Source organism: Marmota marmota, unplaced genomic scaffold, assembly GCF_001458135.2.
Source record: "Marmota marmota marmota unplaced genomic scaffold, marMar, whole genome shotgun sequence".
NCBI lineage: Eukaryota > Metazoa > Chordata > Mammalia > Rodentia > Sciuridae > Marmota > Marmota marmota.
Window position 1 is genome coordinate 22,825,300 of NW_026000153.1, and position 18,449 is coordinate 22,843,748.

Below are 18,449 nucleotides of genomic sequence, written 5' to 3' on the forward strand. Positions count from 1 at the left end.
TGAAGTTCAGGAAACTGAAAATGCCAGCTAAATATGTACAAATAATAAATATTCAAATAACAAATATTCAAATAATAAATATTTATTATTCAGTCCAATGAAAGTATTTTTTGTTACAATTGGTTATAAAATTGTTAGAAAATACATAATTATACAAAGATTGAAATCAGAATCACCCAGGAATAGCCAGGTTTGGATGTTGGTATATATGTATCTTCCCAGTCTTTTTCTAACACACCTAGTTCATACTAACATCTAATCCACTTTTTTTCTTTTTCAGTACTGGGGATTGAATCTAGGACCTCACACATGCTAGGCAAGCACTCAACCACTGAGCTATATCCCCAGGCCTAAACTGCTTTTTTAACTTGACTATCAAGTCATAAACATTTTGTAATCTTGGTATATTTTATCTGTAACATTATTTTCACAGTATGAAACATATCAAAGCATGGATCATAAAACCAATTACCCATTAATTTATATTTAAGACATTTTGTGGTTTTCATATAACAGTACTAGAATATCTTTGATTATAATCTTTATGTAAATTCTTATAGGAAGAAGTATTATCAAAAGAAATCACACATTTTTTTTAAGGGTTTTCATATATAATAAACACCAAACTGGACTCCAACAAGTGATATCAATTCACAATACCATCAGCAATGTCCAAGTGGGGTTAATTGATTTCTCTGTAATCTCAGGGTAATATCAGTTATAAAAAATGATTTTGTCTTAGTTCAACAACCGTATTTGGAAGCAGCTCTGAAAGTCCAAAAAATTTGAGCTTCCTTTCAGACTTTCCCTATCGGAATCCTTACAAAGTTCAGAATTAAAGAGTAATGTCAGCAAAATGGTGGAGTTCTCAGCTTCTTTTCATGCCCACAGAATTTCTACCACAACTATTCAGTGGCAAGATTACCACCTGAGTACTCCAGAACTCAGTGAAGCTGTGTTGCCCCTTGAATCACAGATATGAGAAAAACTGCAATCATATGTTAAGAGAAAATTCTCTGTGAGGCTCCTCCCCATCAAGGCAATGGAGTGCCACCTGCAGCAAATTTCCCTGAATTGATGATTTCTACTGTAGAAAAAGTAATCTGGAGATGGCATTTGTATTCCCCACCAATTACAAATGGTTAAGGATTATGTAATATAAAAAGTTATAAATTGTGACATTAAAAATTCAAAATGTGCCAGACTCAGTGGTGCACACCTGTAATCCCAGCTACTCAGGAGGCTGAGGCAAGAAGATCACAAGCTTAAGGCCAGGCTGGACTACCTAGTGAAACCCAAAATAAATTTTTAAAAAAGGGTTGGAGTTGTAGTTCAGCAGTAAAGCACTTACCTAACATATGTGAGGCCTTTAGTATTACACACACAATAACAACAACAACAACAACAATAATAATGTGAGGATAAGAAGACTTAGATTTTTTAAAAGATTTTTTTAGTGACCAAAGTTCAGTTTAAAATAACCTTTTATAATTATTTGCAGCAACATGAATGAATGAACCTGGAGAAGTTACGTGAAGTAAAATAAATCAGGCATGGAAAGACAAACATTGTATGATTTTGCTCATATGATTCATATGTGGAATTGTAGAAGTGGAGAGTAGAATAGTGGTCACCAGGGGTTGTGTGGCTGTGGCGAAGGTAGGTATGTGGAAATACTGATCGAAGTATATCTAATTACAGTTAGAAAGGAGGAGCTTTAAAAAGATGTCCAGAAAAGACAAATGTACAGAGGCAGAAAAGTAGACAACTGGGTTGCCTGCAAGGAAAAGTGGAGCAGGGGTTGGAAATGGGAATGACTGAGTGGTTTGGGATTTTCCTTATTGGGTAATGACAAAGTTCTAAAATTGTGGTGGTGGCTGCACAAGGCCTGTGAACGAACTAAACCCACCAGATTGAATACTTTAATGGATTAACTGTATGATCAGTGACTTTCAATAAAGTTTTTAAAATAAAAATGCATAGAATTGTATCTCTCTTCAAAAAGATGAATACTCTATCCATTTGGCAGCATATACCAAGAATATGAACATCATTAAGAAATTTCACTTAGACAGAATCAGAATTCCTGCTCCAGAACTAATGCTGATGCCACTTTTCAGGGCAAGAGCAGGGTACTTTGTGCTAGGGAAGCATTATCCAATAAACTATATCTGAGACCTGATGGGTAAGTAATTCCCTGCTGAACTAAGGAAAGGCTGCTGGAAGATGGCAAGGCCACTTGGATGTGAGCTTGAGTACCTGGATTAGAAATTCTTATGTCTCCCTGACTTACTCAGGATGGTCTCAAAACTCAGTTCAAGATGTGGCTATCAGTTGCACATAGTGATGCACCCTGTAATTCCAGCAACTCAGAAAGCTGAGGCAGGAGGATTAAACGTCTGAAGCCAGCCTCAGTTAACTTAGGGATACCCCAGCAACTTAGCAAGATGCTATCTCAAAATAAAAAATAAAATCCACTGAGGATGTAACTCAGTGGTAAAGTGCCCCTAAGTTCAATGCCCAGTTCAACAACAACAAAAGATGGGGCTACCAAAGGTAAGTTGGGCTCTGAGCCCATGCAGGCAAGGCAAGAGGATGCCTTACTGGCTCTGACATTTAGGACAGTGCTCCTCAAACCTAAATTCTTACACATGCACAGCCAGTAAAAGTGTGTTTCCAAAATCCAGAAGTTATCTTTGGTCCTCTGAATGAACTAAATTGCTATTTCTTGTTTACATAATCTTATCTTGGCACACTGTTCAATAAAGCAACCCCATACACTTCCTAAGTTTGTGGTTTTCTACTAGTTCCCTCACTCATCGTATAGGTCTGTGAGATGCAAAGAGTAGGAGACTTGATGAACAAAACAAAGCAAGTTGTGACAAAAATCAGAAAGACTGTAGCCTCCCCACTGCCAATGAGGACTTCTTTAGCCACATTCCAAGGACAGGAAATCCTGAACTATCCATAAAATCATACAGTTCAGATACACTGATAATAAATGTTATACAACTGGTAAGTCATAACACATTTTCACAAACATAATTTTTTATAAAATAATTTTCAGATATCATTCTATTTTGCATCATGATTTTTAGGTTTTATGACTATAGTGGGAATTGATTTTATTACAAGCCAAGAAGGGAGACAGCATTTTAAAACTAAAATGTCTGATTTTAAAACGTTAGCTTCACAAAATAGAACATCCTACTGAAACTAACATTACTAAAAACCAGAAAAGTCATTCACATACATTGGTTTTATCAAATAATAAAGCCAAAAGAGATTTTCATTTTTGCTGATGTTCCATTTCTTCATCTTATCCTAAACAAAATAGGTCTTGACTTTGTAATGAGACATTACAATACTCTATGTATTATGTCCACCTCCATAGGTCACATGAGATTTAATTAAAATAGGAAATATGATGGAATGTGCTTCAGGGAGAATGAGGAAGCACATCCATCACAACTGCATCAGCTTCGATACATAAACGGAAACAAGGTCTCATCATTTAACACAAAAGCTAACTTAGAAATTCCTTTTTTCTACTCTTAATGCAAATTCTTCTCAAAATGAAAGATCTGATGTACCACAGAGAAAAAAAACACTATAAAGAATTATAAACCAAAGGACTGGGGATGTAGCTCAGTGTAGCATATGCAAGGCCCTTGGTTCAACTCCTGGCACTGCAAAAAACAACTTAAGAGCAAAATTGGCCCCAGGGAGACAGTGAGAGCAGCAGAAGGAAGGGACAAGCTTGCAGCTGAGAACCATGTTGTCTGGGCCAGCTTTCAGGGTGCAGAGAGGCAAGTGGGCTCGAGTTCTTTGCAAGTTGGACAGAGGGTCCTATGCTGCAGTTATTGAGCACTAAATAACCACAGGTGCTGTGGGGGACGGAAGGACCATCTTTTCTATCACTGGGCTCTTGGGGATGGGAGCAAGGAGAGAGAAACCTGCTGAAATTTGAGAGTGGCCAACAGTGTGCTGAGCTAGAGGCTGTACTTGGGGGAAAACTCCAAGTTCCGTGGGCAACACTCTTATGAATTCTATGACACTGATTCCACGTGTGTGAGGATTTTCATAACTTCAATGAGAAACTGCTGTTTAAAGAGGAGAGGGCCAGGTGTAGCTCAGCAGTAGAGTGCTAGGGTCCATTCCCAGCACCACAAAATAAATAAAGACTGGATAAATTTTAGCTCTTCTTCTCAATGTCTTAAAAGCAAATAAAAAATAAAAAACAAAACAGACATAAATAATATAAAGTAATATGTTTATCCAACTATGTTGCACTGATTTCATTTTTAGTTAAAATATTATAGAGGAAGAATAAGCATGGTGTGGAGATTTGTGGTGTTGTGAGGAGAGACAAGTGACTCAGAACACATTGCCCCACTGCCTCTCCCGTCAGGACAAAGGCCTCTGGGCTTTCAAATCTGGCAAGGTGGTGCTAGGACAATGCTGGGATGAAATACTGTAGGGAGACGTCTTCATGAAGCAAATCAAAATGAACAATCCTATTATTCACAATATCTGGGGAGAGAAGAGCCACTATTTTAAAGACTCATCAAAAAACACACATGCCCCCCATCAGAGCAGTTTTTCCACACTGAACACCTCCTATGGAAGGTCTCTATCTTCTCAGCAGGTCCCTGAAGAGGTCACAACACAGGCAACTGTCATCTCTCAGGGGAAAAAAATGAGAGAACAACACAGCTTCCCAGGTCTTAGGTTCAAACCCAAAAGGCAGGCTTCCCAGTAAACCACACAGAGTCAATCACACCCTTCCATGGAAAAGCTGCTGCCCACCAGTGAATGACACAATGTAGAGAAGGCCCAAGTGCCCACATTCCCCTTACACTGGGCAAACTGTGCTACATACTCCATCTGCCACCTTCCCTGAGTACCTGACGCCACCACCCCTCCCAGAGTCCCTCCTCTCTATTCTTAGTGCTTTCTCCGTGTCTCTCTTTGACAGAGTCACCTAGAATTTTCTATTTCTTCTCTACAGTGTAGTGAAGATCCAAATGTTCTAAGGTACTATTCTGGGCCATTCTCCTCAGCTTTATCCACTAGTGTCTGAAGGGTCAGCCTTGGAGCTATTCCACAAAAGGAGGAGCTTCAATTTCTTTTAGATTGCTGCAAGGAGGCAGAAAACACCCTGAGAAGCCCTTGACAAGAATGTCCTGCCTACATGTGGCCAGTAGATAAGGAGAGCCAGGGTAGGTGTGTGACCTCAGAGTCGGGATTAAGCCAGAATTGAGAGGTAATCAGTAATAACCAGCATCTGAGAAGGAGATTCTGGTGGTGAGCACAGGAAAGGTGGACAAAAAAAGGAAGCAAAACACTGTGAATCAAAATTCAGATCTAAGCACAGCATACAGGGGACTCTGAATGTGTAAAATCTGAGGAACCTGGTGAACAGAAGCCATCTGTGTGGTCCTCCTGACAGTGTCTCTGCAAGAATGACCTGCTGCGTGGTGGCCGCATGAGGCAGGCCACATGCCTACCCAGTGTGGCTGTAGGCTTTCCTCTAGATGCTTCTAAATCCAGGCAAATTTTAAGAACTTGACTATCCTAGAAAGCTTGAGTCCATATACTTGGGATCATTTTGCATTTATAAGATGGCATGCAATCTGTTGGACTAGAGTGACCTAAACTGCCTAAGATAAACAAAAAACAAAAAACAAAAAAAAAACCCAAAACAAAAAACAGAGAAGCAAACTCACTGCATATGGCCTTTGTAGGATTCACCTGCTGTCCAGCAAGAAATTGGAGGAGCTTCTTGATATCTATGTGCACCTCAGCCATCTCTTCTGGGTTTCTGTTCTGAGAAGTATTTTCAGAGGCTAAAATGACACAAATGTTTTAAAGTATAACATCCTTGGAAGTAACAGAATCCAGAAATACACAAAACATGCTTACTTAAATAAATGTTTTACCTTGCAATTGATTTTAGTACCCTGGAGAAATATAACAACTTGTAAATATTGTCACTCATTGCATGAGTATTTATTTGGTCATAACTATTTAAAATACTGTAATAAGCCAAATACAGTGGTGCACGCCTGTAATCCCAGCAGCTCAGGAGGCTGATTCAGGAGGATTTCAAGTTCAGAGCCAGCCTCAGCAATTTAGTGAGCTCCTAAGCAACTCAGTGAGACCCTATCTTCTCTAAATATAAAAAGGGCTGGGGATATGGCTCAGTACTTAAGTGCTTCTGGGTTCAATACCTGGAATCAATCAATCAATCAATCAATCAATCAATAGTACTGTGATAATTTCCAGGGCATCTTCATTTACAAGAACTTGAAATATGGTTCAACCTCCCCTTTATGTGAAAGAAAATTATATTTGATATTCACTACTTATTTATTTTTGGTATTGTGTACTGAACCCAGGATCTCTTGCACGAGCCCTTTCCCACTGAGCCACTTCTCCATCTCCTTCTCTTTAGAAAATACATCTTATTTTATTTTGAGAAGGAGTCTTGCTAAGTTACCCAGGCTGACCTTGAACTTGTTGATCCTCCTGCCTCAGTCTTCTGAATACCTTGGATTACAGGTATGCACCACCACACTCAGCTCCTTACTATGCATTTAAAAGCTGAAATGTAGATAGCTAATACAAAACCTCTTATTCTAAAGTAGAATGCAATAAAAGAGTCTTTCAACTTCTGGGAAAGTACCAAAAGTAGTTCTGTTTTGTATTTATTAAAATAAACAAAATAGCCAGGTGTGGTGGTGCTCATCTGTAATCCCAGAGCCCCTAAGGCAGGAGGATCACAAGTTCAAAGCCAGTCTCAACAACTTAGCGAGATCTTTACCAACTTAGTGTGACTCTGTCTCAAAATAAAAAAATAAAAAAGGGCTTGGAATGTGACTCAATGGTTAAGTTTAAGTCCCTGGCTTTAATCCCTTGTACTAAAAAATAAAAAATAAATAAAATAAATAATGCCAAAATAAGTCATTCCATGTAGTATTGTTCAACTTTAATCATACAGATTTTACTCTGCTAGAGTAGTATACACTCCACTACAAAGTAAAAATCCTTTGCAGTGTTATGCTAAAATTGCTTATCTATGTATAGATAAGCAAATGTAGTAATAAATTTTAATTTTAAAGGTGACTGGGAACTATTTCACCTGTTTCCAAATAAATATATATGTCAGGAAATAATTTGACATTGTTTGCAGATACTTTTTCTTTGGTCTTTTGCTTATCTGCTTGAGCCACATGTGCCAGCTCCTCTGGCCTCACTGCTCAGCATGCTGTTCAATCTCCTCCTTCACTGCTTGCTGAACCAACTCCACAGTCCTTCATTACCTGACTAAGTATATCTGTATCACATTTTATATCTGCTAATCTAATTTTATAAATATTGGAGTGACTAAAGAAGGAGAAAATAAGAAATGTACCTGCCTTTCTGAGCATATTCCAGGACGGAAACTGAAATCTCTCAGAGCAGAATGGACTGACAAGCTAGAAAGGATCTTGGAGCTCATTTAGTATGATCTGAGTTCTAGAGAGGTGGAAGAATCCCCTGTGCAGTTCCCTCAGCTGCCTGGTGTCTCAGCCCCTTCCCCCAATGGCTAATGTCCCACTATAGGGTAGGGACAGATAGTCCAAGCAGGAAATGCTTGGACTTCTCAAGCATGAAATTGAATAAACTGAATTTCAACTTTTCTACATTGAGACCTCAAAGCACATGTTACCTGAAATAACTTATCAACAGAAAAATATAATCCACAAGAAAACTTACCTAATGGAGGATTTCCAAGATCTTTAAAATGAGTTGTAATACATACTAATTCAGTTTCTATCTTCAAGTTCAAATCTCCATTTAGGTTTGCTTCAATAATCTACAAATTGAATATTGTAAAATTGTCTTAAAAAGACAAGGAAGGCAAAAAAAAAAAAAAAAAAAAAAAAAAGAACCCTACAGATATTAGCTTCCACAAAGTCAGGTGACCAGGCAACCTGTTAAACCTCAGAACACCTCAGGCACTTAGATCATGGTGATGTCAAGGACAAGAGAGGAGATAAGTCCTCAGAGCCCAGAACTCAGATATTCCCCTAAGACACCAAAAGAAAGGTTCCCTTAGTGGAGAAATCAGTGAGAGACGTGAAAGCAGGGGTAGTGGGAGGGGCCTTGCTGGAAACAATGGCTACAGGACCTGGCTCTGGATGCCTGGGCAGAGGGCTCCCTTACAGGATAAGGAAGCCCTATACTGAAAAGGAACAGAGAAAAGTAAAAACACAATTAACAGGAGAAACAATCTTGGAAGTAAAGTGAAGGAAGGTTATATAAAGGGGAGGAAAAGAGGGACAAGTCTCAGAAAGTCCTAGGGAGATGGTCCCAGTCTATATGCCTTAATATTTTAAAGAATAAAGAAGCTGTGAAAAGTTAGAAAACTGTCTTCATTCACACATCTACAATGAAACTTCTTAAAAGAACCAAAAACACAACAACTTTTTATTGTTTGGTGACAACAACAATAAAAGTTGGCCAGGATGTGGGGAAAAGGTACACTCATACATTGCTGGCGGGACTGCAAATTGGTGCAGCCAATATTGAAAGCAGTATGGAGATTCCTTGGACAACTGGGAATGGAACCACCATTTGACCCAGCTATTCCTCCCCTTGGTCTATACCCAAAGGACTTAAAAACAGCATACTACTTATAGCAGCACAATTCACAATAGCTGAACAGTAGAACCAACCTAGATGCCCTTCAGTAGATACATTTTTGAAATGTGGCATATATACACAATGGAATGTTACTCAGCAATAAGAGAGAATAAAATCATGGCATTTGCAGGTAAATGGATGGGGTTGGAGAGGATAATGCTAAGTGAAGTTAGTCAACACCAAAAAAATAAATGCCGAATGTTATCTCTGATATAAGGAGACTGATTCATAGTGGGGTAATGGGAGGAGCATGGGAGGAATAGATGAACTCTAGATACGGCAGAGGGGTGGGAGGGGAAGGGAGGGGGCATGGGGTTGGCAATGATGGTGGAATGTGATGGACATCATTATCCAAAGTACACGTATGAAGACATGAATTGGTGTGAATATACTGTATATACAATTTCTATTACAATTGTATATTATAATTTCTATTACACATTTAGAGCACAATTTTTCATAAGCCAGAGATATGAAAATTGTGCTCTAAATGTGTAATAGAAATTGTAATACATTCCAATGTCATTTATTTTTAAAAAATCAATAAANAAAAAAAAAAAAAAAAAAAGAGCTGGCAGAGCTCAGGAAATGGTTAGAAATATAAGAAAATTTCCAAAAGTAAACTAAACTTGAAGAAAGAGAAGAACAAATAAGCACCAAAGACCACAGTAAGTAAAGCTGTAATAGAAAGGCAAAAATGTAAAAATTACCAAAGAGAAATAAAGGGCTAAAAAGAATCTGAAAGAAAACAGATATGGAAGTGAAGAAGATCCACGTCCAATGAGTCCCAGAAGAAGAAAATCAAAGGATTGGGTACAAAGAAATGCTAGCTAGCACAGTGGTGCCCTCCTGTAATCCCAGCAGCTCTGGAGGCTGAGGCAGGGGGATTGTGATTTCAAAGCCAGCCTCAGCAATTTAGTGAGGCGCTATATAATTCACCGAGACCCTGACTCTAAATAAAACATAAAAAGGGCTGGGATGTGGCTCAGTGGTTAAGCGCTCCTGGGTTCAATCCAAAAAAAAAAAGAAAGAAGTGCTAACAGTCATAGTTCAAAACATTCCTGACGTGAAGGAAGGCTGGCTAACACACAGAAGGTATACTCCCCACACCTGGTGAAGTGGACCAGGTGTCAAGACAATGGGATTCAAAGAAAATAAAAGCAACACACACACCAAAAACAAAACAAACTCTGGGGTATTTATGTCCCCTTACCTCAAATTAATAATCCAACTTATTAAAAAATGAAACAAAATCAGAATGACATTAGTCTCTCTGACAGCAGCATTATATAACAAAGACAATAAAGTACAGTGAGCCAACAAGTGACAAATGAACATCATGAACAAAATGACGTCATGAACATAGGCCAGCTAATGAAATTCTTTGGCCTTCAAGTCCTTCCAGAATGAGATGCTAGAGAATAAGCATCAGATAACAAAAAATTATTGCAGTTACAACACAAAGACAGATATGTCTGCTTTTATCTATACAGCCAAAATTAATAATAAGGGAAGATAATAAGGTACAATAATTGTACTCTATGACAATGTGGACCTAAACACAATTATTAAAAAGCAGGAGCAGGGAGAATGGGAAGGTAACATAGAAATTAGTGCCTTATTTCTATAAATGGACCAAACTATCTGGCATAATTACAAATTTAGTATGACCATAGAGACATTCAGAGTTTTATGAGAATAATTTATCCTGAAAATACTTTAGATGTTGGCAAATGAGATTTCCAGATTCAAAAAGGTAAGGGGCTGCTGTCATGTAACGAGAACTGAGCAAGACACAATGTTGCTGGTGGCTAGTCTCTGCACCCATAGCACAGCTTGGGGAGAGGACTAAGACTTTTGTCCCTCCCTTCTCCTCTATCACAGACCTCTCTGCAACTCCTGCTCTTTCTGCTCTTTTCCCCCTGCTTTGGTACCAGGGATTGAACCCACGGGTACTTAACCATGGAGCTACATCCCCAGCCCTTTTTATATTCTATTTTTAGACAGAATCCCACCAAGTTGCTCAGGACCTCGTTAGGTTGCTAAGGCTGGCTTTGAATTTGCGATTCTCCTGTCTAGCCTCCTGAGCCTCTGGGATTATAGGCACACCCAGCTCACTCCTGCTCTTCCCATCTGGGACTGGCCACAAAGGTCACAGGGGGTTCCTTTCCTTTCAAGTTCTTCCCTTCACTCCACCAATCCACCAACTTACTGGTTATTGTAAATGAAGTGAAATACAAGCACAATGTGCGTTGAGTCTTGCTAACCTGCTCATGGGACACTGTCTTTTATTTCTTTTTTTGGTACTAGGGATTGAACCCAGGGATGCTACATCCTGAGCCCCTTTTGAGATAGGGTTCTCACTAAGTTGCTAAGGGCCTTGCTAAATTGCTGAGGCTGGCCTCAAATTCCTGCCTCAGTCTCCCGAGGCAGGTATGCACTACCATGACCACAGGGACACAGTATTTCTATTTTGGATGTTGGCATCTGCCTATTGTTAAAGCCTGTATAGAGTTTGCTGTCAGCACTCTGCCAACCAGTAGTGAAGTGTGCCAGCTAAACTAGAGTTTAGTGAGTACAGGTTAGTACAGGCCTTTGATTTAGTAGGCCCCACACATCTTTGAAAGTGCTATTGGGAGAGGGGCAGAGAGACCTTTATGGAGCGGAAGAGTACCCTTCTGCACAACTCTGCTAGAGCACCCATTTTAGGGAATATCACTTAGTGTTTCTCATTCTCATGCCTTAAAACTGCCAAACTCTAAATCATTCAGATTCCAGAAACAAAAGTTTTTATGAACTTGAGTGAACTCTTATTTCTGAGCTTTTGACATCAGAATAAGTCCCCCTTAAACTCACTTTTTGTATAATCTTGTAAATTTACTTTTGAATAAAAAACATTCATCGTAAGTCTTTCATTAGCACAGAAATATACTGGTATATTTATTAACCTACTGTCCTCTAATCTGGAACGATATTTTATTAAAATAAAATAAATAAAACCATCCTTGTGAATGTTCTGGATCACTCAGTGGGGCTCTTTAGACCTAGCACATGACATATACCTATTTGTTTCAAACAACCACATAACGGAGATCTGTAAATTCCCATTGCTTTTGAAGGAAAGTGGTTTTAGAAACAAATTCTTGGTCAAAAAAGCAACTTGCATTGGTTCTAAATTACATTCAGGCTCTTATGCTTTTTTCCAATTCCTAAAATATGTGTAATGGAACATTAGATTCAAATTTGTTTCTGATCCCACCCAGTCTGGCACACGGTAGCATTCAATTAACACTCTGAAGGAATTAACAGCCAATTCTCTGAACATCAATCACTGATTTTTATGATTCAGTTATCTGAACTACTATGTGCATCAACATAATCAATTTCTTAATTATGAGGACAGGATCTTACTTCTTTCAATGAATTCCTTAATAATTGTTACCTTCCATTCATTGAACGCCAATGAATTATACTGGGAACCTACCATAAATTATTATCTCTCAATATATAATAAGTGACAAAACCCATGATAGCTCTACTACTGTCCCATTTAGGGTAATAATACTCTACACTAAGGTTCACAATGCCACCCCTCCTCCACCACATATCACTTTACTTCCCACCCTTAAGTCATGTTCTCTTATTTTAATCATTAAGCTGATCTTGTGAAGGCCCTTTCTCTCAAATGACCTATAGCGTGGCACGCATCACTAAACATTGCTGCTGGGAGTGATTCAAAGACAGGCAGCAACAGCACCGTGAGCTGGTCAGAAGTGCAGAGCCTTGGCCCAGCCCATTCCTCCCAAATTCAAACCAGATTCTAACCAGATCTCAGGGATTCTTGTGCACAGGTGGCTTAGAAGCAATGTGTCAGAAGATGGCATGGACTCCTGGTGGTATTTGCTCCATTTTCTATGTGACTCACATATACAACCCAATCCTATCAGCCTTCTTGCCTTAAATGAAGGAAGGTAGGGATCAAGCATCTCTTAGGGGAGGGTAGAGTCTCATTCATTTTCCTTAATTCTACTACCTATTATTTTCAGACACAGACTTCTGGTTATCCAGGTTAATCTCATTAAATACTCAGCTAATCTAACTTGGTAAGCTTCCATTTAGCAATTTCACATTATAATAGTCACTCCATAAAACTTGTAGACATTTTTAAACACTCCTAAAAAGGAAAACTAACATTTCTGGTTTTATCTATGCCACTTTCAACCTCTCTATTTTGCTGACTCATTTCCACGGAACAGAAAGAACAAATATGCCCTTCCGATAATTGCCACATCTTCTCCCCTGGGTCTCTCTGAAACTCTCTGGAAATCCCAGGAGATCCTAGAGGAAGCCAGCCTGACAACTGGATCAGCATCATGGTGGACACCACAGTAAGCACAATGCATTGCTTCATGGGAAACAGATTTTAGCCTCAAATGGGTTCTGTGAAGATTAAATTACATGAGAAAGCTTTCAGCTGGATAAGCCTAATGTCAGCACTGTTTTTAAGTGAGCAGAACTCAAAGAGATAAAACGGCCCACGAACATTTTCTAGGCTTCAAAAAAAAAACTTTCCTTTTTTGAAAATTCCAAGCTAAATTTCACACCAGATCCATGCAGCAATACTAATTACCGCACACCAATTGACAATCTTACCCTGGGTCCTGGAACACAGAATAAGACAGGTTCTCTCCTTTCCAGAAGATGGCAGTTGAAGTTCTGATACTGGCAGGTTTATGGTGTACACTGAAGAAAGGAGTTCAGTGGAGGAGGGACTTTCTGCCAGACTGTGGGAAAGGGTCTGGGGTGAACAGTGAGAATGTTTAAGCGCTTCCCAGGAGATGACAGACATAAGAAACTGAGTGTGAAATGGCCAAGAAACAAAACCCAAAAAGAAGAGAGGAATTGTTAGATGTGGTAGAGCCCAGTGTGGACCTATAGCCCACAGAACCCACAGAACCCAGTGTAGCCTGGTCCCATAGAGATATGGCCCAGCCACATCTCCATGTGACTGGGAAGATCAGAGGTTTAAGTTTATAAAGTGAAATGTGGCTTTTGAAGATGGAAGGATATAAATGTGTTTTTTTTTTTTTTTTTTTCCTTTTTTGGGGGTGGGGATGTGAAAGTAAAATTCAGGATAAGCCCTGCTGTGTAGGAGGACAATCCACACAATTCTTCATCACTGCCGCATATTGTAGTATTTTGAACATGGCAGAAGGAGACCTTCACAGAATAAATAGAAAAATACAAGCATCCATTGGTTTGGTGTGAGATCTTTTGGAATTAAAAAACTGCTGAGGTGTGAGGGATCTTTATGGTTTAGTGAAAGACATTTGGCAAGCAGATAGAACATTTTACACTGTCAACTGAATCCATGATTCATTTTTAAAAACATATACACATTAGCAGATAAAATATGGAAGTTGCTGTCTAAAATAAAGAAAAAGAAGCAGAACTGTTAAACATATTCATAATAAACTATACCCATAGACATGAGGGATTAAGAATAAATAGAAAGCCTTCCCCAGTGAATGATAGTTGAAACGCACTAGAAGAGGTTTCTAAAGGCAACTGTAAAACTGCTTGTTCTTAGCACCAGGCGAGGCCTCACAAGGATTTTAGTGAGATGCCTCAGATGTCTCACAGTGGCACAGGAGCACCATACCCAAGTCCATGGTAGGCTGTCCTCCCAAAAGGAGGCTAACATTATAGAAAAAAAAAAAAAAAAGTTATTACTTACAAGATGATTGCTGATATTTTTCATTTTTTCTACAACACTCCTCATAGTCTTCAAGACTGGCAAATAAATACTCACCTACAAAACCAATAAGAGCAATCACAAGTATAAAAAAATTAATACATTCTAGTTACGAAAAGTTGCTCAATAACTAATTTGGGATTGCACACATGCTTAAGAACTCTGAATTCCTGGTTTTTAATTTTCTGAATAGAGTTCTTTTTTAAATACCAAAAGGAAAACAACTGTATAATTTCATTAACTCACAGGCATTTGAGTAAAATTAAAGAAATGAATGCCTGCCTCTGGTTACCTCAGCGACTACATCCCTATGGGCATTCCTTTGGTTTGAGGACCAGAGTGCTACAACTGAGATGCCTGTATATGAGCCCAAGGGAATAAAATTCAAGCACCGGGCAGAAGACTTGCCCTGAGGGATGTACAAAGCCAGGTCTCAGGGGCCTTTTGTGCACTCTGCACAAAAATACAGTGCAGCAGCCACTGCTTCTCACCTGGGGCTGTCATTAGCAGTGCTTTACAACAGGTTGGCTTTTTCCTAGTTTGTGTTGTTGTTTCCTAGTGAAAAAACAAGTACATGTTCTATCCAGTATAATTATAATTTCCAGTATATATTTGTAATTGTGAGCAAAAAGCAAAGGACTCTTTGGCTTCATCATTATTTTCAGTAGCTCCAGGGTTCCTATCAAGTTCCAGGTCATGCAAATGTCTCTCCTTGTGGCTTTTTAACACATATTTGGCCCTCAAGTCCTGTGAAACTCAACTTGGTGCCTAAGGCCAAGAGTTCTAATAAATATAAGTTATCTGAGCAAGATATTCTACTTCTTATATGTAGAGAGGATGGTATTTCTACTATATGCAACAGTGATTTAAGATGGCTTAAATAAATCAAAGAAAACATTTTAATTTTTTTTCCTTTAAAAATAAATAATACCACTTTCATTTCAGGTACTACACAACCTTCAAATAAAATATACTGCAAGACAATTAAAATTAATTCACTCACTCACACTCACACACACACACACACACACACCCTTTAATATGCAATGAGCAACAAGACTGCAGGCCTCACTCACATCAGAATCTGGGACTGAGGGTTCTTGTAAGTCCTTCCACAATCTTCTAGGAATAATCGTTATGGGGATGTCATGGGTCACAATGCGACTACTGCTTGACACAGATAACTGCCAAGAAAAGAATTCAAAATATATTTTATGTTGTCAATATTAAAAACAAAATCAAAAGCAAAGGATTAAGCATAAAAAAACTGAAAATATCAAATCTAAGTGGAATGTTCTCAATTCATTCACTTAAAATCCATTCAACCTATACTGGCATTATCAGTTCTGCTCTGGGTTCTAGGAGTAGCTGGCAAATGTGGTGAACAAACAACAGGTTCCCTGATGCTCCAGTGGAATGAATGGATCAATAAGAAAAAAANTATATATATATATATATATATATATATATATATATATCATAAGAGATACTCATTAAAGCCTTCAAGAAAACAGAGCAATGACCAGGCTAAGCATGAAGGAGGTTCCTATACTGGGGGGCCCACGTACGCCTCTCTTCAGAGGTGATGTTTCAGATGACACAAAAACTAGAGGAAGATGACTATAGGAAGATGGGGATGAGGAGACATGGTTTCATGCACAGAACAAAATACCTAGTTCTGAGACAGAAACAAGCAAGCTTACTATGTTGAAGCAACCCAGAGACCATTCTTTGAGCACAGGATGTTCAGAGTGCTGCAGTTTCTACACTGCTAAAAGAATAAACTATGTTTATTTCTAGGGGCTTTTGTGAGACTCAGATAAAAGTATCTTGCATTTTGAAATAGAAAAACTATTGTATTTTATTACCCCACTTTCCCTTAAGAAGTGGAAGAAAACTCCATACTTAATATTGTGACATGGAATATGCTGATGAGCTCTAAGATCTGCCTAACTGCAAAGAGCTAATAATAGTTAATAAAAAAAAAAAAATATCCTCTTCCATAGAACATTTGAAACTGTAAATAATACTCATATAGATTACCAAGCACAAACAAAACAAGGAGAGAACTGTAAGGACAAGGGAGACTGTGGAGGAGGTAGCACTGATGCTGAGTGCTAAAGAAAGAGAAGGTTTAAGAGAGGAGAAAGACTCCAAGTAGAAGGGCCAATGTCACCATTCTGTGAGTTGGAAATGAACGGGACACATCCAGAGAACCAGAGGGTGGTAATTTGGAATATAGTTCCAAGATAGCTTGGGCTATATGTCAAAAGCTTTTGAACATCAAAGAAACCAAACTTCATCATGTGTGTGTTCTGATAACTATACACTAAACTCATCTGGCAGTATGTGAGACAGTATGTTTACTGAAGAATGACTGTTATTGAAAGGTACTACAACAAAGGTGGTGATGGGGGAGGAGAGCACACCAAAGGTGAAAATGAATAAAAATCATGATTTCTAGAGTAGCCAATGATACCACTAAAAGAAACAAGAGATGTGGAAGTTTCACTGTTTGGAAAAGGCAGCATCCTAGTTGAATACTGTGTGATCAGAGCATTAACATAACAAAGAAGAAGAACTGATTGTAAGTGAGAGAAAAAATTAGGTATGCAACAGATCTTTATAAAACAAACCAATTATCTTTCAACCATACTATTTAAAAGCCTGGGCTTTTAACTATTTGTATCCTTTAGGGGCCAAGACCTTTGTGGAAAGCTTGTGAAACCCTGTTCTTCCTACTCACCAGCTCTACAGAGATTGTGAGGCAGGGAAAGTGTTTATTAGTCAGCTTGATTTTCAAGGATCTGGCATTCTGGGTAGTTTTCAAAGCTCGAGATAAGTTTTCCGACGTTAGCTCTAAATAAATCTCATTGTTTTCTGCCGAAACACCCTCCATTTGAAATTCGCTGAAAAAGTTCTCCTAAGGAAAGAAAACGGGTATTTGTGGGTTTTCCAATAGCATTAGGTGAAGTCTGGGGCCTTTTGGGAACTTCTGCTTACCTGCTCCAGCTCACACCACATGCTCACTCCTCCACTGGCCAGTTTATCAGAAAGGATGAAGTTCAGCTTATTGGGGCTGATTCGGAGGGTGCAGGTTTTCGCAAGCTTGGCTATCATGTTACTGACTCCTGTGACAGGGAGTAAAGTAAGGTGTAACTAAGACACACATCATGTTTCCTAGAAGTCACCTTGCCTTGCAGAACTTCTAGTTCATCGAAGTGCAACTTGCAGGCGGAAAAACAGTGTATGTTGGGATCACGATGGAAAATATTTCAGTACCACGCATGTCATGCCAGTCTTACAATAACCCGGCTAGGCTTGCGGCACACACCATTCATGTTCAATACGGAAACTGAGGTTCGGAGGCTAATTAGCACGTAAGGGCCATTCATACATTCAACACAAACTTATGGACCGCCGGGTGCTGCAGCACACAGTTCAAAGCAATGTTGGCCACAGTCGGGTGGAAGGAGGAATGGGGCCTAACGCAAAGGGATGTCTATGCCAGACGTCGATGGGAGCAGTAGTACAAAAGAAGGACCATGTGATCAGAATCAAGTTTCAGAAATAGGTCCTTCAACTGTTCTTCTTCCCACAGTACCCGCCTGCGATCCTCGGCCAAAGTCCAGCACCCCGAGCCCCACCCCCAACCTCCCGCAAGGCTGCTGCGCCCAAAGTCGGCCTATTTCCGGTCCTCCCCGACTCCCCGCAGCCCTCCCAGCTCACGCGTGAACTGATGCAGGCAGGCAGCGTCCACGATTTTGGCACGAAACTTCATTGCCGCACCAAGCCCTGGCGGGGGCGTCTGACAGGCGGCGGATACGTGTCCCTCCCAGAGCCTTCCTTCTCGGAAATGCGGAGGCTTCACAGAGGTTCCGCGGAGAGCCTTTCCGCGATTTTTGCCGAGTCATGCTCCGGGCGAAGCAGGGTTCCTAGTCCCCTGACCTCCATCCCCATACCCACTCCACCTACAAAAAAAGGTCTGCCTTTTGTCTTTTTT

At 39.4% G+C, this 18,449-nt stretch overlaps 1 protein-coding gene across 3 annotated transcripts; it reads right to left on the bottom strand.

Moving 5' to 3' along the window:
• Window positions 1-66: 66 nt before the first annotated feature.
• Hus1 (HUS1 checkpoint clamp component) lies at window positions 67-18,414 on the bottom strand. Of its 3 annotated transcripts, none has more exons than XM_048786585.1 (8): window positions 18,176-18,414; window positions 17,450-17,577; window positions 17,193-17,369; window positions 15,523-15,630; window positions 14,429-14,503; window positions 13,345-13,489; window positions 5,730-5,849; window positions 67-4,533 (listed from the first exon to the last, which is right to left on the bottom strand). In XM_048786585.1, exons 1-8 carry the CDS (start codon window positions 18,225-18,227, stop codon window positions 4,451-4,453), a joined length of 888 nt encoding a protein of 295 aa, XP_048642542.1. In that variant the 5' UTR covers window positions 18,228-18,414; the 3' UTR covers window positions 67-4,450. The 3 variants fall into 3 exon arrangements, 2 of the variants coding, with proteins under 2 accessions (XP_048642542.1, XP_015345794.1); XM_015490308.2 differs by lacking the exon at window positions 13,345-13,489 and adding an exon at window positions 7,762-7,861 and having other exon boundaries at window positions 18,176-18,375; XR_007341752.1 differs by lacking the exon at window positions 67-4,533 and adding an exon at window positions 7,762-7,861 and having other exon boundaries at window positions 5,822-5,849; window positions 18,176-18,412.
• Between the last annotated feature and the right edge of the window lie 35 nt (window positions 18,415-18,449).